Source organism: Papaver somniferum, chromosome 8 (assembly GCF_003573695.1).
Source record: "Papaver somniferum cultivar HN1 chromosome 8, ASM357369v1, whole genome shotgun sequence".
NCBI classification, from domain to species: Eukaryota; Viridiplantae; Streptophyta; class Magnoliopsida; order Ranunculales; family Papaveraceae; genus Papaver; species Papaver somniferum.
In genome coordinates, this window is record NC_039365.1 from 11,942,400 (window position 1) to 11,962,842 (window position 20,443).

Here is a 20,443-nt window from a genome sequence, read left to right on the forward strand (position 1 = left end):
AAAGTTAAAGATTACGTACCAATAAGTTCATCATTCCTTTCTCGGACTTTGCGAATCAATTCAGAGTTGGAAGAATTTTCAGCTTTAAGTTTGGTATTTTCTTCCCCCAGCTTGAGAAGTTTCCTTTGGTAATCTGACGAAACCGCATAGGATAAGCGAGATACCTGCGAAAATATAAGGAAAGCATTATGTAATGAAATGAAAAATTATAAATAATATTAAATAAAATGCGAAGATGTGAATATTACCAAAGAGCCAATTGCATATTGGAAACTTGGGTTTATTACAAAAGCATCTCCGCGAAGAGATGGATCATCCAAAATGGAGCATCGCAGACTTTTGAGACCATTCCAAAAGTGCGTTGTAGATCATCATTATTAATAACCGACATTGTATCAGAGAAAAGGGTGGATAAATCTTTCAGTGAAGAGGAGATTGATAGATCTTCATAAACAAGAATATCATCATCACTGGATTCAGGACTTGAAGAAGGGTAGAATTCTTTACGCTTCTTGGAAAGGTCCGAAGAAGACGTTTTAGATGAAGATTTAGACGCGGGTTTCTTGGGTTGGTTCTTAACTTTATACCCATAGTCTTAACACCAGAAGTTTCAACCTGCGCGAAAAATCAAGATAAGAAACAGAGGCAACAATATTGTTAAAATTAGAGAAAGAATGTTTCTTACTTCATTATTCTACGAAGATCACACATCGTGTGATGTCTTGGCTCTCTTAGATATATTCTTTGTCTTAACAACCTGGAAATGGAGGAGTAGGAAAATAAGAAACAAAGAAGATAAAGTTATGCGAGAGTACTTCTGTGAAGGTCTCATACCACTTTTTTATTCTCATTTGCGGACAGAAAAAACTTCCAAGGTTGGTAAGAAGAAAATTTCTCAGGAAGGGGAAGAACAGAATCGTCATCATCTTTGTCAGACACATAAGAGCCCTCTAAAATAACAGGACAATTAAGCCATCATGAATTATTAGACCTGCGAGCAGTAGATTTGTCTTTCCAATCAACATCTCGCATAATCTTCTTGTCTTCAGAAATACCATCTTTCCTTCTTAAGCGAATGGCCCATTTAGTCGATTCGTTTTTAATGATTGCAACATAGTAGTGTTTCAAGAAGTTATCAAGAGTATACTCAGCAGGGTGAGGCATTTATGACGGAACAATTCGTTTCGAACCTCATAGGAATAAGAAGTCCTTAATCCTACTGAGCGACGATCATATTCCAAAGTTATTCTAATAGAATCACCACTCAGTTGAAATATTCCCCGTGCGAATCGATCATCATCCAGAATTGCGTAGAATAAGGGGATTTCTGGATTATACAATGGGATAGGAAGATTGTTCAGAAGTTGTCCTAATGAAACGATGATTTTTTAATCATTCCATTATTCGGAATTAATCAACTCAAGGTTGATCTTGGATGAATAATCAGATTCAGGAGGAAGAGAAAGTGAATAGCCTCTTGCGCTGAGAACCTCTTAATCTGATGAATTATGTTTCCATCTTTTTACCAGCTGGAGGAGCCATTATAAGAATGGGAATGACAGGTATATAAGTAAAAAAAGAAGAAAAAAAATTGATCAAGATCAAATCAGTGAAATCAAGATTAAGCTACAAGGAAAAGAGGGAAAACAGAATGTTAAAGGAAATAGGGAAAAGGTAATGGGCTGTAAAAAAGATAGTGATGCGAAAAGAGAAAATTGCAGTAACAGATGAAAAGTAAGAAGAAGTAAAAAGGAGAAAGAAGAAGACGAAAGAAGATATATAGGAAAAATTTACTCTCGTTTTCCGAGATTTATCTCATTTAATGCGAAGAATGAACAGATAGAAAGAAGCGATTATAAGGATGTGTCAGATAACGAGTGGTCAAGAAGACACGCGTAAATTAGGAAAGCTCAAATTCCGGAAGTGTGTCGGCAAAACAGAATATGAGAAGATGAACATGTGCGATATTATAGGATGGAGATTTCTCATATCGCTCACTCTATAAAGAGAACGACATGAGAAGAGGCAAAATATAAGAGTGAAATATCGCACGTTCGTTATTTATGCGAAGTAAAGGTCATCTAATATAAGCGAGGACCATCGCTCATGGATAAATTGAGATGACATACTTAATGATGTCAGCACAGTCACGGGTAAAGTATGAAGATCTATGCATAGCATAAAGTATGCGAAGGTGAGGGAATATATATGAGCGATAGTAACACATAGTGATTCCGAAAATAGGGGATATGTTAGCTATCATCCACTATGTAAATACCTATATAAAGGAGAGAGTAACCATGTAATGAAAAAAAGATCTTTAGAGTGTGTTAGATAAGAAATTAGGAGAGATAAAGTTTATTTGGAGAGCAAGTTAAGTCTTTGTATTATCTTGTATCCAACTTGAGATCTTAACGAATAAACGAATGATTGTCATCATGATTTCTTAGAGTATTGTTTAGATTCTTGTATGGATATGGTTTCAGGATCTCCTGCAACTACAAATCGAAGAAGAAAAAGTTAATGGGATAATTATTATAGATCAATTCAAGCAATTCTATTTCGTCTCTTCTACATCTCAAAGTGAGAAAGGAATTACTTATCATCATGCTCCCTCTTCCTCTTCCGGTAAACAGCAAATAAACAACAGCAGTATTATTGACAAGCACAGTAGGATAATGCAGGAAGTGGAAGATACTCAAAACGGGATTACCTAATTCAGTTTATGTCATGGTCTACGACAACGATGTTATAAGAGATGCAATAATCGGTGGAGCTGGTACGCCTTACCGCGATAGTTTATTCTTCTTTGACATAATATTACCACTTAATTATCCAAGAGTCCCTCCTGCAGTTCGGGGTTGAAAATTTTAGAATAGATACCTGTTGGGCAACTTATGAGTGCCAGAAATTGCTAGTTTCTAAATGGAACCCAAATACATCAACTATACTGGATATCTTTGTTGCGCCAAAGCCTGCAGATGCGTTTAGGTTTGCACTACTACGAGGTAGCTCAATATCGCCAAGAACACAATCACACACACAAGAAGAACAAGTATTTAACGAGGTTGAATCCTCGGGAAGGAATAACAATTTTATATATCACCGTATAGATTGGAATATACAAATCTCAAGCAGAGAAGAAGAGAACTCTTTCTAGTTCTGGTGTGTTTTCTCTAGTTCTCTCTATGGATATTTATACACATCAATAGGAGTGGACACATTCCTTAACAAGGATTACTTTCCTACAAGTATATGGTTTCCTAACTTAGCTCTAAGAGACAAACCTCTTAAGCTTCTATACTTAGGACACAAGTATTTGGTTTCCTTAACCAACTAGATTTCCGAATCTAGTCCTTGACCGACCTACAACCAATTCTCCACCTCGGATCATGCATTCATGCATGAGACGATCAATAGATAAAGTCACCTCCATCTTCCAACATCGATTGAACCATCACTGGCTGACTACGTATCCTCAATAGGAATCAAACCCGACTGTAGTTCTTTCAAATGGCCTTGCTAGAATACCTCCACCAGGTTCCTAAGAACCTCTACCCAAAAAAGGCCTTTCACCAAACCGGAAGGATGTGGATCAATTTTGAACAATATCGAAATTTGATCCCAGATACTACTTTGGTCAATATATCAGCTGGATTGTCTTTGGTATCGATCTTCACAAGTGCAATGTCTTCTTCTTCAAGAATTTCTCTCACAAAGTGAAACTGTACGTATATATGTTTGGTTCTAGAATGATGCACTTGATTCTTAGCCAAATAAATCTCACTTAAACTATCACAATGCACAGGCAGTTAGTCTTGTACAACTCCTAAGTCATCTAGTAAACCTTGTAACCATATAGCCTCCTTAAATGCCTCAGTCACTGCCATATACTCCGGCTCCGTAGTTGAAAGAGCCACAGTAGACTTCAAGATTGATCTCCAACTTACTGGTGCCCCTGCTATAGTAAATACATACCCTGTAGTTGCACCTCTCTTGTCCAAATCACCAGCATAGTCAGAATCCACGTACCCAACACACAACTGATTGTTACTTCTATCCTTCACAAACTCCAAACCAACATCAAATGTACCATAAAGATACCTCAAAATCCATTTCACAGCATGCCAATGTCCCTTACCATGAAAATGCATATAACGGCTGACCATACTAACTGCATGTGAAATTTCCGGCCTTGTACATACCATCGTATACATCAAGCTACCAACAGCATCAGCATATGGGTCTTGGGCCATATACTTTCGCTCTTTTTCAGTAGTGGGAGACATACGAGCATTCAACTTAAAATGAGCAGCAAGGGGAGTACTTACATATTTGGTTCCTTCGTAGACACCAAACTTCTGTAACACTTTCTTCAAATATGCCTTCTGAGACAAACAAACCTTACCCTTCTCTCTGTCACGTTAAATCTCCATACCAAGAATCTTCTTAGCCTCTCCCAGATCTTTCATCTCAAACTCAGATGACAACTTGCATTTCAAATTATCGATCTCTTTCTTGTTATTCGATGCAATCAACATATCATCGACATACAAGAGCAAATATATGAAAGATCCATCACGTAGCTTCTTGAAGTATACACAATGGTCATAGTGACTTATTGTGTATGTATGGCCAATCATAAACTGATCAAATCGCTTGTACCACTGTCTTGGAGACTGCTTCAGCCCATACAACGATTTTTTCAGCTTGCATACACAATCTTCTTTTCCAGCAACTTTGAACCCACTCGGCTGAGTCATATAGATCTCCTCTTCTAGATCCCCATGTAAGAACGCCGTCTTAACATCTAGCTGAACTAGGTCTAAATCATATTGTTCTACCAAGGCCAACAAAATACGGATTGATGAGTGTTTTATTACTGGAGAGAACACCTCATTGTAGTCAATCCCTTCTCTTTGGGCATAACCTTTTGAAAATAACCTTTCCTTGTAGCGTACTTGATTCACCGAAGATCCTTCGTTCTTAGCATATACCCACTTGAAACCTATGGCCTTCTTACCGTTCGGAAGCTTCATAAGAATCCATGTGCCATTCTTGTAAAGAGACTCCATCTCATCCTGCATTTCACCTTCCCATTATTTACACTCTGCACTACGTACAACTTCTAAATAGGAAGTAGGAGTACCATCTTCAACAACTGGTAATGCATAAGTAATGTAATCATTCATCCAACCAGGCTTCCTGGTTGATCTTCTCGATTTGTTGGTTGCTATTGTCTCTGTGACCGTAGATTCTGTATCTTCTACCGACTCTTGTTCCTCTTCCTCAACAGTGTCACTATCATTTGGAACTTTGGTATCTACTTCTCTTGCAGACCCACTGTCTTCAGATGTATTCTGAACAGATACATACTTAACTGGAAGTGGTGGAGTTTCATCAATCTCCACCTGCTACAAAGGCTCATTAGTATTGGTGCTTCTGTTCTCCACCTGCCGAGAAATCCAATACTTTACCATAGACATATCATCAAATGTGACATCTCTACTCATGACTATATTCTTCTCAACTGGATTCCAAATCTTGAACCCTTTTACTCCACTCTTCATACCTACAAAGATTCCTTTCACAACACGACTATCAAGCTTTTTTTCACTAACATGATACCACGCAGGACAACCAAAGATATGAATTGAGTCATAATAATAAGTCGGTTTACCAAACCACTTCTCCATAGGAGTTTTACCTTCTAATGCAGCTGATGGCAACCTATTAATGAGGAAGCACGCATACGTAACTGCCTCAGCCCAAAACGTTTTACCTAATCCAGCATTAGATAACATATATCATACCTTCTCCAGCAAAGTACGATTCATGCATTCAGCTACCCCATTCTATTGCGGTGTCTTCTTAACTGTGAAGTGCCTCTTTATCCCCTCATCCTGACATACTTGCAAGAACGGATCACTCTTGTACTCTCTACCATTGTCCGAACGTAGTACTTTGATTTTTCTGCTAGTTTAAGTCTCAGTTGCCTTTTTCCACCTCACAAAGACTTCTAGGACTTCATCCTTATGCCTCATGGTGTACACCCATACGCGCCTAGGATAGTCATCAATGAACGACATAAACCAATGTTTCCCTCCCAATGATGCATTCTTGGAAGGACCCCAAACATCTGAGTGAACATAGTCAAGAACTCCACTAGTATTGTGGATAGATGTACCAAAGCTTGTTCTTGTTTTCTTGCCCTTAACACAATGTTCACAAAATGCCAACTTGCAGGCAATAACACCTTTCAACAAGTCTTGTTGAATAAACCTATGTAACGACTTCTCACCTGGATGTGCAAGTCTCATGTGCCATAGCTTCGTCTTCTCGGTAGCTGCTCTCTCGATGTGTTCAGAAATAGACACGTCCCCTGTTGTTGTACTCCCAATCAAGTAATACAAGTTATGATGACGTGTTCCCTTCATGATTACCATAGATCCATATATTACCTTTAGAACACCATTTTCAGCGACTATCTTATATCCCTTAGCTTCTTAAGTTCCGAGTGAAATCAGATTCTTCTTTATGGAAGGTACAAATCTCACCTCCTTCAGCTCTCTAACCATACCATCATGCATCTTGATACGAACACTAACAATCCCAATCACCCTGCAGGTTTGATTATTTCCCATACGTACTTCTCCATCAAGCTCTTCAAAACTTGAGAACCAGTCCCGATATGGACATATATGATATGTTGCTCCAGTATCTAATACCCATGTACCATCTGTCATAGCACAAGCTGATGGTGTCATAATTAGCGAGAAATCAGAAGCATCATTTGATTGACTAGTTTTAACCGTTACAAAATCAAATGTGGTGATTATTTCAAATATGAGAGGAAGATGGGCAGGGAATATCATGATTCTATGGTCAGTATGTATACAAAGCTTTTGAAGGCGTTTATAAAGAATGGTTCTTCATTGGATGGTTTCGTTGGAGACATTAACTTGGATGACGATGACTCTGGCCATGTTGTCACCTCCGAGTGTCATATATCGGCTGTGATCACGCTTTGGATTTTTGGACTCCTTTTTATATGCATGCTTTGTGTTGGGATTTGGGGTATAATCCAAACGCAATTCTTAAAATGGTGGGAGATGAGTATCTCTAGGGAAGTTTAGTGGAGCCAGAACAAGAATGGACAATCCTGCCGTGTTGGGGCAAAGAGGTTTGATCTCCCTGCAGATGCAAGCTTGGATGCAAATGCAATCTCAGCTGTGCTTCATAATGGGACGTTGATGGTTACCGTCAACAAGGTAAATGGATTAATGATGACAGAAAGGACTATCAAGGTTAGAAAGGTGGTGGTTTGACTGGATTACTGATTAGCCAGATGAATGGATATTAGTAGCAAGTAAGTTTAGCTTGAAATTTCTATTGTCGAGGGATTAGCAGCACAGTTTGTTGTTCGTATGTCTTTTTTTATTTAGTGTAGTTTTCTTTCGGTGTTATTGTTTTCTCAATATCGCAAAACAGTCTTATTCAATTAGTATCTTATTAGTGTGTAAATTGATCAACATTTTATATTAATTTAAATCTTCGTTGTGACCATAGAGAGAAAAATCAAACAGATCAATTAGCTAGATTAGACTATGTAGAGAAAAAACAAACATGAGGTCCCAATCTCTAATCAATCCTAACAAAATAACAAGTTTTATCGCCCTATGAGAGATTTTCAAATTTTTAGTCGAGAATGAAACAATCTTTTTCAGTTCTGCTTCTTTAGCTAATGTACAGAAATTTCCTACTTTCTAAACATAAATGAAAACACAAACAGAACGTTAAAACAACCTGTAAGGAAGGATATCTGAGGGGGAAAATTCAAGAAAAACACAAGATGGGCAGGGTTAAGGGAAACAAGACCCAAAACAAAACCGCCAACATAAAGCATATTTTATATACAGTACAGTGATCACTTCCTTTAAGCACTTTTTCAAACCAAAATTGATATATAAAAATTAGTGTTCAAATTCAAACCCAAGTCGGCGGTTTATACATCATGGCCATTAGAACTTAGTAGTCTTTCTTCCTCCTTTGGGGTGTCATTCAAGGGGAATTGTACACCCTGTTTGTGACTTATTTTGTTTGATTCATTCTCTACTCTGAAAAAGATCCATTGAAATCGTCTTAACATCTCCAAGGTTGTAAATGTTAGCACAGTAATATAATTATGCCGAAGATGGGCAGAAAGCTTGTAGGTCCACGTGCAACGAAGAATCAGGTTGCTTCCTACAGCCCAGTAATATACCTGCAACAAGTAGCAGCACTTTCATTATGAGGACATGAATGAATTTCAGCGAACAAGTGAAGATAGAAACGCATCCTGTTGAATGCTTACCCATTGTTGTCCATGCAACAAGTTAGACAGTATACTTGGGTTTCTGAACTTGAAAATCCGAGACGGGACACTACAAAAAACATGAGAAAGATTAGCAAGTATATGACCAAAAGCACGTGACAGAATTTCACATATGGTTCAAAAGTCACAGGCGTTCTATGTGATCAAGGTAGGCTGCTCATGCCCCTGACACTGACATCAGAACCAAAAAAAAAAAAGAGAAGTGACAAAATTTCAAGGTGGAAAGGTGTTTAACATACCTCAAATCCCAATCTCGAGTGATATCCCAGTAAAAAGAATATAAGGAGTTTATAACACTTGAGAGAAGCCAAAGGGGGTGATAAATCGCCGTCCACTGATCAGGTGAGACATGGTATTTCAGGGCTGAAAGAAAAATCACAGGGATCGCCGTCGAATATTTTAAAGCTGAAACCACGTATGCAAATAGTGTTATTAAAATATCATATGAAACACCAAACATTAAAAAAATACCAGCATAAAAAAATGAACGATGAATCTCCCTTGCCTTTCAATACTAGAGCTATGAGTGAATCTGGATGGTCACTCGTATAAGCCAAGATCATATAGTAAACTGATGGGGGGAGCATACTAGGATTACTGATACAAGTGAATTTGAATGATCTTAAGTGGTCAAGCCAGCTTAATACAAACATCTGTATGTATCAAAATTACATTAAGGGTAGTCTTCTGAACCACCATGCATGCATAATATGCCACAGCTTTCTTGCAAGTGTGAACAACCAGCACATTGTTACTAAGGCAAGTAAGTAATCAGACCTAACCGCCAGTTATTAAGAAAAAAGCAGAAACTATGTAAAGAATATCTCACCAGAAATATGAATTCTAACAGTAAAAAGGGTTCTAGCTAGGTAAATGAGAAAAGTAGCAAGAGAGTTTTACCATTTAAAAGGGATGTCTTTTCCCTGGTATCCTTGTACTGCCGCAGGCACTGAAAGAAACGGCAAAGATAAGGTAAAACCAACGCCAAAGGGATTGCGATGGAATGACTACCACAGACAGAATCAGCTTCAAACCATGCAATTGTAGCAACCTGTCGATGCACCATCCTGCAAACAGAACGCTCCAAATCCGAGAAAACCTGCCACGAGAAATAATAACATACACATTACAGTTCTTGGCATAATTGAACATCTCTATGACAAAAAGGGATCAAGCAGATTTCGTCAATCATGATTGGATTAACTATACAACGCACACCTTTGCCATGGAGGTCAATATATCGGCTAAAAAGAAGTCTGGAAATGTGATTGCCTGCAATTAACAAGGAACCACTAAATAGAATTAGCAAGTAGCACATTTCTCCAAAAGATCAAAAGGATAACGAGGTAAAGTGAATGGATATATTTGCTAGTCCAAAATAAAAAAAGAGAGGAAAGAAAAGAGCAAATTAATTCATAACCCAATTTTAACTCTTTCTGGAAAATTCCAAGGTTGTTTAATTTTTACACAGATAATTAGAAAATATCAAAAAAATTCCAAGGCTGTTTGATTTTTACACATACAATTAGAAAATATCAAAACTTGCCTGTAAGGGAAGCACTATACGCCAAAGTGTCCTTAATAAGTAGTAACGAGATGACAAATAAAATATATCAAAGGGAAACACGAGAACCATTGCAACCGCGGCATAAAGGAGCACCTACAAAAGTAAGTAAAACTTAGACATACAAAACCTGATACCTTACTTGAGATTTAAAGAACGCCAAAAGCAATTATAAGGTGTGTATTAGTGAACAGGGTTTATAATCATCATCATCTAAGAGTTGTTTACAAGTGGTTCTAGTTCTATATGTAAAAGAATTAGAATGGGAATTATAGGAAAGGAGTTCTGTGAAACCACCAGACGGTTCTACCATCCTAATCGTTATGTTTAGAATATACCCACGTGAACTGAATCATTTAAGCTGATAACTAAGAGAGAGTGTAGATATTACACTGGTTGGGATGCAGCCAATGATACTTCGCCATGAGAATAAAGATAAAGGTATGTTGTCATGCTGGTCGGCACAATGATTGTCATCCACGTTGCACACTGAAAATACCAATAATAATAATTACAATTGAAGATAAATAAATAAATAAACACAAGTGTCAACATTCAGACATTAATTTCATATCCAATAGCACCTACAGCCTACCTTCCATAATTCTCTATGAGTAAGATGGTTTTGGTCAAGATCAAATATTCTTGAGTAAATAACATTGGACTGAGCAAAGACCCACAAATTGACTCCCCAAAGCCAAACCATCAAAGTCTGCAACATCAAACCAGAAAATAGATGTGTGAAGCCGGATAAATAGAAAGAAAACTTGTGAAGGAACCCCGATCTTATGAACATTTGATCAAACTTAATATGCTTATAGAATGAAAGAGAACTCACGACTCACCACGAGGAGAAGAGGATTAAAATACAAGAAAGCCTCGTACAAAAACAAATCCCGCAAGTCTGCGCTCATTCTCATGACGGAGTCCCAACTAAACTGCCAAGTTAAACAATTTTTGTCGATTAGATAATAATCGAATAAGTGGATGCATTTCAATAGCAGTCAATAATTTCTCTATCATGCTAGATAGGGGTGTCAGACATGACAATGACTTATAAGAAGTACACTAACCTTGCAACAGATAATACCCCAAAGAAGAAACAGCAACACCTGTAAAATATTTTAAGTCAAATTTTGTCACTCTGAGAGAGAGATAACCATAAACTGAAAACACCATTTAACATTTTTACCCAACCCTTTCTACACTGCTTTAATAGTTTTACCACAGTGAATAGGTAATAAGTAATTTTCACCAAAGTTCTGCATTTCCATGTGCCTACAAGGATGTCTAAAATGAGCCATCTGATCAGAAGTTGACTTCAAATCAACTTCCGTTATGTTATAAAACCTAGACATAGTGGGAAACGTCGTAAGGAGAATAAGCACTGGAATAGACCCCTTCTGGGATCCACATAGCTGTGTGAGAAGGGTTTATGCATCATGATCCTATCTACATGGCAATTGGACAACATGAGATCCTAACACTCAAGACAGCACCCTCAACGAAAAATCTTATCACCCTAATAAAACATCAAAGCCATCAAATATATGGTTGAATTCAAAAATCAACAAATTTTGAGGGAGCATAACTTTAAAACAAAATGTGCTGTCATTCAGGAGCATAATTTTGAGGGAGCATAACTTCAAAATGTGCTGTCATTCAGGAGCATAACTTTAAAACAAAATGTGCTGTCATTCAGGAGCATAACTTTAAAACAAAATGTACTCCATAACTTTAATGGAGTAGACATCTCCTTTAAGACCCAATAATCATTGGTAATTTTATATCTCATGATCCCAAAATTAGACCTAGATAAAATAGTTAAACCAGACCTTGAATCTCCAAAGGAAAATGGGGGATGGCATAATTGCAGGAGCATGGATTTGCATATTTCCAGTCTTCATATCGTTTGATTCCACTTGAGCCAAAAGAGCCTCATCAACAGGGCCCTCACTCGAACCTAAAACAGAAATTCTTACTCAGATATCCAAATGCCACATAAGTAAAATTTAATCGATTTAGGATGTCCCTTACCAATTTCGGAGAAAACAGGTCTACTGCCCGAACGTCGTAGATGAGGACTATTAATGGAGATCGGCAAAGGACCTCCAAACATAGGTGAAGATATCAAGTAAATATAGCATATATATGGCTCCTATGCTCCCGAGCCAATAATATCAACCTGCGAGCAAAAGATAAGCTCAAGCCTTGAAAGAAAGGACCTAAAGAGACATTTGTTAATAACATAGATACAGAACGGTTACCATTTCATATATATACGATGATCTAATGCTTTATAAGGAAGGGTAGGATTCCAATTCTATATTATGCAGTTACAAGGTCATGATCTAAAGTTAGGCACCACACAATCAAATTAAGAATCTAGGTCCTTATAACCCTAAACCAAACGTTGAGCAGCAAAGCAAATATTAGTCTCCAGGGGTAAGTAACAAAGCATGCATGAACTCTACCACTTATACAATCTTCACTTTGCCATATTGTACCACTAATTCCAAACCAATTTATACCAAATAACAGATTCTAAGGGGGGATGATGGCAAGAAGCAACAATTACCCTGACGACCACGTGATTTGCAAATACAACTAGTGAAATTCAGTGGTTCTAATTGAAGCTATCCTTTACAAACAAAGAAGAATAAAAAGAATACATCATGTGTTTCTCGTCTAGTCATCTTTGCTCTCATATATTTCTCATCTTTGCTCTCACAAGCACAACCTCACATGTTTACACTCACCTACAGCTCCTAAGTTCTAGTGAGCTATCAGGATAACCTTCAATCTCAAATGCTGTACATAACACCCGATACTGTAATTTTAGCTTGTCCCCTTTTAAAGAAAACAAGGACAGGGATCTCTAACACATCTCACAACTTACACACTTAGAATTTCACATACACATCCATAAATTCCATATGAAGGTAATAGACTACTAATAAACAGGCATTAACAAATATGTCTCTCTCTTTCTAAATCAAAAATCATCACAGGATAACGATTCTTCACATAATTTTTCATTTGACACAGATATCCAGAGCAAAATACCATAAAAAATCTAAAATCTCGGCCACTACTTTCCAATTGATCCAGATATTTTCAACTACAATGTCTCATGACTAATCAAACAAAATGACAACAACAATTATCTCCATCATCCAAAATTTTCACAATCTTATGAATAGAAAGGTAACAATATTTCCTCCCATCTCAAATTAGGCCACTATAACCAATCAAACACTCATATCAGATCCAACGAAATGAAATTATCAACAACAAAAAGAAACTACTGAAAAACTTCCTCTATAGTCTGTACGAAACAAATCGAAATCAGAATCAGAATCAATGACATTAACACCAGTGCCTAAAACTCGGATCACTACCTTAGATTGTACTTAAAAGCTCCACTTACCAGAAACTTAACAACGATTTTGTGAAATTGTAAAGGAATTTACTTAAAACTAAGTGTTGTTTCAAAAATTCATGAGATTATGAATTGAATAGAATCAGAAATTAGGGTTCATACCAGCAACAGTCTGTTGTTCTCTAACTTCTTCTATACTCTCTTCTTCTGATGATGATGGAGAGAGGAGGGGGAAGAGAGAATTGGCGGATCTCAGGGGTTTCTGTTCCGTTCTTTTTAAGGAGTAATAAATTCTCATAATGACTATTTTATCCTCTGGATTGTAACGGAAACGTTGACTCACTCACCTGTTTAACTCGTCTCCTAGTTTAAGAACCAGTAAGATTTTTTCCTGTTTTTATGAATAACATTGTTACACTTCTCTTACATCATATTTTCTATACTTCTTAACTGTGAAGCACGGACACATCAGATTCGTTTCCGTGTCCGTGTCGGACGCACTATGGACACATGACGCGGCCACGACGCCCACACGACGCGTGTCGGACGCATCAAAATCCGTGTCCTCACTTGACGCACGTTGGACGCACATTGGACACACATCGGACACACTCGGACGCACGTCGGACGCATATGTTACCCTCTATCTTAAATTCCAAAAAAAAAAAAAAATTTATCAAAACTCATCTCTCTCTCTCGTCTATCTTCTACTCTCAGAACTCAGAAGAATACCCCTTCCCACAGTCTCCCTCACCTTTACTCTTCTCTTCTCAGATCTAAGTTGATCATCCGAAAATCAACTTATTTAGTTTTTTACAATCATTTTCTAGTTGTTATGGCTTTATCTCGTAGTTGTTTACATTGAATTTGAAGGTATGTTCTCTTTCTTTTACTCTCCCTTCTTCCTTCTGATTTGCATGATTTTGTTGAGTTATTGATTTTTTGTTCTATTTTCAATCTATTGTGAATTTGGGTTGTTGCTGTATTTGGTGAATTTGGGTTTTGTTTTGATTTTAGTGGTGGGGATCATGTGTATTGTCTACTGTGTAGGTTTTAGGGTTTTTTTTGGGGCCTTTGGGGGAATTTTTGGTCGTTCATTGAATTTGAGCTTTATATATAATACTTATAATTTATCTTTTAATTTTCTGCTTGTAATGATTTTATGCTTGTATTTTGATGGCTATCATCTCTTTAATTTTGATGCAGATAGCCAGATATGAACGAAGAGGTTTTAAGCACTACTCCGCTATGGAGATATGTGACTAAGAAGGATAAAGTTAAAGGTGGTGGTAATTGGAATTTTGTATGTAACCACTGTCAAGTTCCATATTCGGGTTCATATTCAAGAGTGAAAGCACATTTGTTAAAGATTCCAGGCTCTGGAATTAGAATATGTCCAAAGGTCAGAGAACATAAACTTCAGGAAATGAAACAATTGAGTGATGAAGCTGAGGCCAGAGCAAAAGCATCTAAGTTTAAAAGTGTGCCTCTGCCAACATGTGGATCAGGTAGTGGTTCTTCTTTTGCGTCAAATTCTTCATCACTTGTTGAAGATCCTAGGAAGAAGAAAAGAGGGGTTGAGAGCCCAATAGAGAAATTGTATAATGCTGCCAGACGTGAAGAAATGGATAGCATAATTGCACGGTTGTTTTATGCAGCTGGCTTGCCGTTCCATCTTGCTAGGTGTCCATATTATAAAGTTGCATTTAATTTGGCTACATCAGATAGTAAAAGCATTCAAGGTTATATTCCGCCGGGTTATAATAAACTAAGAACAACTCTTTTACGGAAGGAAAGAGAACATGTTGAGAAAGAGCTAGAACCAATTAAGAGCACTTGGAAAGAAAAAGGTGTGAGTATTGTGACTGATGGATGGACCGACGAACAACGAAGACCCCTCATGAACTTTATGGCTGTTTCAGAGGCTGGTGCAATGTTTATTAAAGCAGTCAACACTCAAGGGTCAGTGAAGGACAAAGAGTACATTTCTAAGTTGATCATTGAGACAATTACGGAAGTTGGGCATCAGAATGTTGTGCAAGTAATCACGGACAATGCACCAGTTTGTAAGAGTGCAGGGCTACTTGTAGAAGGTCAGTTTAAACACATTTTTTGGACTCCATGTGTAGTCCACACACTAAACCTTGCTTTAAAGAATATATGTCATCCGAGAGATATTCGAACTAATGTTTTAGTATATGAAGGGTGTGCTTGGATTAGTGAAATTATTGCTGAGGTGGTACTGATCAGAAACTTCATCACTAAACATTCCATGAGATTAGCCATGTTTAATGAACATGTGGAGTTAAAATTATTCACACTTGCAGAGACACGTTTTGCCTCTAGTATTATAATGCTTCAAAGATTTAAAGATGTGAAGCAAGGACTCCGTAACTTGGTAATTTGCAATCAATGGTCATCATATAAAGATGATGATCCTAATCAAGCATTGTTTATAAAAGAGAAGTTGTTGGATGATGATTGGTGGAACACTTTGCAGTATGTTATTGATTTTACAAAACCTATCATAGAAATGCTTAGATTATGCGACACAGACGAGCCTTGTCTTCACTTGGTTTATGAAAGGTGGGATCGAATGATAGATGAGGTAAAGAGCATTATACATCGCCACGAGGGCTTACAAGAATATGATATTTCACCATTTCATATGGTGGTGGACGGGATTTTAACAGATCGTTGGAGTAAAAGTAGCACACCGCTTCACTCTTTGGCACATTCATTGAACCCAAGGTATGTATGACAGTGTAAAATATGCAATCGCTTATTTATATTTTCTGGTCAGTTGAGTTAAATGTTAAAAAAATTTATACTAAAATCATAATTGAAACAACATAGGTATTATAGTCGTCAGTGGCTTGATGAACGTCCAGGGCGTGTTCCACCACATAGAGATCTTTTGATTGCAGGTCAAAGATTGAAGTGTTTCGAGAGGTATTACGATGCGGATGAGTTAAGAGAAGTTAACATTGAGTATGCTAAGTTTTCATCTTGCCGTGAAGAATTTGCAAATGCAAATACCATAAATGATAGATGGAGTATGAATCCTTATGTGTGGTGGGTTACTTATGGGGTGTATGCTCCTTTACTTCAGAAAAAAGCACTCATGTTGCTTGGCCAACCTTGTTCATCTTCTTGTAGTGAGAGAAACTGGAGTACGTATAGTTTCATAAATTCTGTGAAGAGAAATAAAATTACTCCACAAAGAGGTGAAGATTTGGTATTTGTTCATACTAATCTTCGTCTCTTATCAAGACGAAGCCCAGAATACTTGCTAGGGGATACAAGAATGTGGAACATTGGAGGTGATTCTTTTGATACTATGGAGGGTACTGTTGGTGTACTTGAAGTTGCTGATCTTTCTCTTAATGAGCCAGAGATGGAACGCATGATATTGGATGATAATGAAGCTAATGTGGAGGAGCTATACCCCCTGGTTTGACTGTTGACGTTATTTTTTGGTGACCAGGTAACTGTCCATCTCCTTGATCTGTTTTATTCTAAAATTTTAGTTACTATCATGCCAATTCTTTGTTTTATGATGTGAATTCCCCCTGAAATTTGTGTTTAAACTGACCTTCTACAAGTAGCCCTGCACTCTTACAAACTCTGGCAACTTTCATTTATGCCAATTCTTTGTTTTAAATTTCTACAGCTGGATCCTGGATGTAGCGGCATTCACATCATACTTGGAGGATCCTTGTTTTTTGGGTTAGTATTTGGTTCATGAAGTTGCGCTGTTGCGGGAAGGACTTCACTCCCCTTTGCGAAGCCTTCTAATTTTTTGTTGATATGTATATATATAGACTAGTAAATGTCGCGGAAAGGACTTTACTCCCTTTTGCAAAGCCTTCTAATTTTTTGTTGATATGTATATATAGACTAGTAAATGTCTATATAACCTTTTGTTGATAATGGATATCTATGTTCTCCTGGAAGGCTGGAACATTTAGACAGGTAAATGCTTAATCTTTTATGTTAGGAATGGGGACAAACATATATAATTTAATGAAAATATTTATATATATACGTGTCCGTGTCCTAGTATTTTGAGAAATTGCCGGTCCTCGTGTCCGTGTCGTGTCGTGTCCGTGTCCGTGTCGTGTGTCGGTGCTTCCCAGCTTCTTAAGTATTTCTCTGTGGAACTGGAAACTAGAGGAGACTGCTAGGGCTTTTAGGGTTCAGGATAACAGACGGACGACTGAGCCTGAGGTATGTGAAATTTTTGTCATTTGATTTGTGAATATATGTGAAGAAAATGAGCTTTGAATCTTTGTTTGTAAAATTAAATTCAGTTTCTGTTTAGGTTTTACCTTTTTTGTATGATTTTTGAATGAAATTGAAGCAGTGTGTGAGCTTTTTCCCCAGATTTGGATGTAGGATTACTGATTTAGTTGAATTCTTCACAGTGCTGTATCTGGTGTAGTATTGGGTAGTAACACTTGCGTTTTTACAAACTGAAACATTTTGGTTGCTCAAATATAGATTTCGGGTATCGTGTGTGATTCAGTTACGCTAGGTTAGTTTGAATCTATGTGACAAAATTTGTGTGGTTATGGCTTGATATGACCAGCTATAACAATTAGTATGGCAAACATGTTGGTAGATGTTCGGTGTAGTGTTATAAAGTATGCCAGAGTTGAGATTCTTAATATGAGTAATTCCTACGGAAAACTTAACAGCTTATTTGATTGGTTGGATTCCTTTTGTGACCAAGGATATCCGCATTGCATCTTCACTTAACAATCACATTTCCAACTCCTCGCGTTTCTACTATTTTTAGTATCTTTTCTTTTTCATTCAATTTTTCGAGCAAATTCGTATACTGTTTACTGCCTAGTAATTGAAGTTTGTGTTCTTTTAACTTCTGATCATATTTTTGGTAAGCATTGTGCTTTAATTATTATGTATACAAATAGTTCTGTTCTACAGTTAAAGCTGGTTTTTGCTCTATACTGGAATGTGTATATACTGTATTACAATTACGTAACTGCTGATAACCAGTTGCGCTGTGTTGTAAGCTATAACCCGCGTAATGTATTATCATAATTAATTCATATCCCATTGTAATAATTAAGTTTGATAAAGTTGTTTATCAGTATTAGGGAAATGCTGGTTTTTCTTTTATTTTCATTGTTAAACTGTTTGGTGTCTGTCAATTTTAGTTGTGTTTTGAAATGTGAACCTTGAAGTTAATCACAAAATTAAGATTTTACTATGGCCACACACTGATTAATTTTGGAACTGATTGGAACAGATTCAGTGAGATTATTGTTGTTGATCATATAACCAAAGCTGAACCACTGCTGACGAGGACGGAACAATGGCGGCAATGAGGGCAGGGGGTTTGGTATTGACGCGCCCTGTAACGTTTGTGACTGGAAATGCTAAAAAGCTGGAGGAAGTTCGTGCTATTCTGGGCACATCATTACCTTTCCAGTCGCTAAAACTTGACTTGCCAGAGTTACAAGGAGAGCCTGAGGAAATCTCGAAAGAAAAAGCTAGATTAGCTGCAATTCAAGTAAATGGACCGGTGCTTGTTGAAGACACATGCCTTTGTTTTAATGCCCTTCAAGGTTTACCAGGACCTTACATCAAATGGTTTCTTCAGAAGATTGGTCATGAAGGTTTGAATAATTTACTGTTGGCTTACGAGGATAAATCTGCTTATGCTATGTGTGTGTTTTCCCTTGCCCTTGGGCCTAATACTGAACCGATAACATTTCTTGGGAAAACGATGGGAAAGATAGTGCCAGCAAGAGGACCAAATGATTTTGGGTGGGATCCTATCTTTCAACCAGATGGCTATGACCTGACTTATGCAGAAATGCCAAAGGAAGAGAAGAACAAGATATCCCACCGCTCGAGGTCTCTTTCCATGGTAAAGTCCCACTTCTCTGAGGCTGGTTACACATTTCAGATAGATTCATCCACCTAATATAAGAGGAATAATCTATGTTAGGTTATAAGAATCAGTTATTAGTTAGACGTTTCTATGAATATCTCATAATTGAATCTCGGCATTTATAAAATATTAAATGTTTAGTTGAAACCAATTTTTGTTCAATCTTATTTGGTCATTTGATAGTGTGAATGCTGCTAAAGATTTATGTGATAAGTTGCATAACCGGCTCATTGTTATTCTAAAGCCTCTTCTATCTGTATGCAACAGTGATTCCTGCTTTGCTTGTGTTCTCTCAATCCAAACTGTTGTAAGAGGGTTGAAAAAAAAATATTGTAGGTGTTAATCAAATTAGCTTTTGTATCCTCAGCTGAATAAGTATCTTCTTCTGGAAGCAATTTATTTGTATTAGAGGTTTCTTCTTTTGTTACTTGCATATACTGAATTAAACGAAGTGAAATCATGTGTACCATTCTGATTGTTAGCTTTGTGATTGGTGAAAGTTAGCGACATCAGGGAAAACCCACAAGTGAGGTTTCTTTAGATATCTGAGATGAGGTGCTATTCAGGGGATCAAGTGTTTGTTAACATACTTAATGTGGCGATCAAAAGCACTTGGCTCAACCATGAAAGGGATGAAGCGATGATTAACGTAAATGGCTCCCTAAAATCTGTGTCTGGTGGTGACTATGGAGCAGTCCTTGGAGACAGATAAAAGTATGGGCACCATGATGCTTAGATGTGATTACAGATGAAGTAATTGACGTTCCTAATAACCTTAGGCCTCAATGAAACATTGCTTAATGTGGACAGGCCAAGAGAATGGGATGAAATATGAACTAGTTGTTCTAGTGGGTTGAACATTGGAGTTTCTGAGTCAACTCACCAGAATCTGAGTTTGCAATAGCTGTCGGGACATTTTAGTCAAAATATTAGCTCAGAAATGAAAGTAACAAGTAGTATTTGCATTGCATTTGCTATGTGTATGAATCACTTCACATGGAAAGGAAGTGCCAAAAACGTGAATATCAAGCGTCATGGTTAGTATTAGCACTACCAAGTCTCCTCCTATCTTTTCTAACTCGCTATCTTCAGACTTAATCAAGGAGACTTTTAACCAAGTTCAGCAATAACAAAAGATTCAAATATTTATTTTCTGTTTGACGATGATTTTTCGGTATGTGCACATTAACGACCTGAATG

General features: G+C 37.3%; 3 protein-coding genes across 4 annotated transcripts; 2 read left to right on the plus strand and 1 right to left on the minus strand.

Annotated features, from left to right (window-relative positions):
* Positions 1 to 7,796: 7,796 nt before the first annotated feature.
* On the minus strand, positions 7,797 to 13,588 carry LOC113306133 (SPX and EXS domain-containing protein 5-like). Of its 2 annotated transcripts, XM_026555108.1 has the most exons (14): positions 13,483 to 13,588; positions 11,976 to 12,123; positions 11,774 to 11,901; positions 11,012 to 11,050; positions 10,784 to 10,876; positions 10,534 to 10,650; positions 10,332 to 10,427; positions 9,921 to 10,034; positions 9,593 to 9,646; positions 9,426 to 9,473; positions 9,275 to 9,323; positions 8,614 to 8,779; positions 8,354 to 8,423; positions 7,797 to 8,263 (listed from the first exon to the last, which is right to left on the minus strand). In XM_026555108.1, exons 2-14 carry the CDS (start codon positions 12,055 to 12,057, stop codon positions 8,006 to 8,008), a joined length of 1,314 nt encoding a protein of 437 aa, XP_026410893.1. In that variant the 5' UTR covers positions 12,058 to 12,123; positions 13,483 to 13,588; the 3' UTR covers positions 7,797 to 8,005. The 2 variants fall into 2 exon arrangements, with proteins under 2 accessions (XP_026410893.1, XP_026410892.1); XM_026555107.1 differs by having other exon boundaries at positions 9,275 to 9,473.
* Positions 13,589 to 14,536: 948 nt separating this feature from the next.
* On the plus strand, positions 14,537 to 18,387 carry LOC113305091. The gene is made up of 5 exons (XM_026554199.1): positions 14,537 to 16,071; positions 16,177 to 16,774; positions 16,994 to 17,049; positions 17,460 to 17,550; positions 18,271 to 18,387. Exons 1-5 carry the CDS (start codon positions 14,537 to 14,539, stop codon positions 18,385 to 18,387), a joined length of 2,397 nt encoding a protein of 798 aa, XP_026409984.1.
* On the plus strand, positions 17,148 to 19,651 carry LOC113302834 (inosine triphosphate pyrophosphatase). Its single transcript, XM_026551786.1, has 2 exons — positions 17,148 to 17,550; positions 18,596 to 19,651. Exon 2 carries the CDS (start codon positions 18,662 to 18,664, stop codon positions 19,274 to 19,276), a length of 615 nt encoding a protein of 204 aa, XP_026407571.1. The 5' UTR covers positions 17,148 to 17,550; positions 18,596 to 18,661; the 3' UTR covers positions 19,277 to 19,651.
* The last annotated feature ends 792 nt before the right edge of the window (positions 19,652 to 20,443 follow it).

Coding starts and splice junctions, on each gene's coding strand:
- LOC113306133 (XM_026555107.1), bottom strand. CDS start 12,057: ATGTTTGGAGGTCCTTTGCCGATCTCCATTAATAGTCCTCATCTACGA. Junction 11,902..11,975: donor ACCTGTTTTCTCCGAAATTG/GTAAGGGACATC, acceptor TTTCTGTTTTAG/GTTCGAGTGAGGGCCCTGTT. Junction 10,651..10,783: donor TTAATCCTCTTCTCCTCGTG/GTGAGTCGTGAG, acceptor TTGATGTTGCAG/ACTTTGATGGTTTGGCTTTG.
- LOC113305091 (XM_026554199.1), top strand. CDS start 14,537: ATGAACGAAGAGGTTTTAAGCACTACTCCGCTATGGAGATATGTGACT. Junction 16,072..16,176: donor GCACATTCATTGAACCCAAG/GTATGTATGACA, acceptor GAAACAACATAG/GTATTATAGTCGTCAGTGGC. Junction 17,050..17,459: donor GGAGGATCCTTGTTTTTTGG/GTTAGTATTTGG, acceptor GGTGCTTCCCAG/CTTCTTAAGTATTTCTCTGT.
- LOC113302834 (XM_026551786.1), top strand. CDS start 18,662: ATGGCGGCAATGAGGGCAGGGGGTTTGGTATTGACGCGCCCTGTAACG.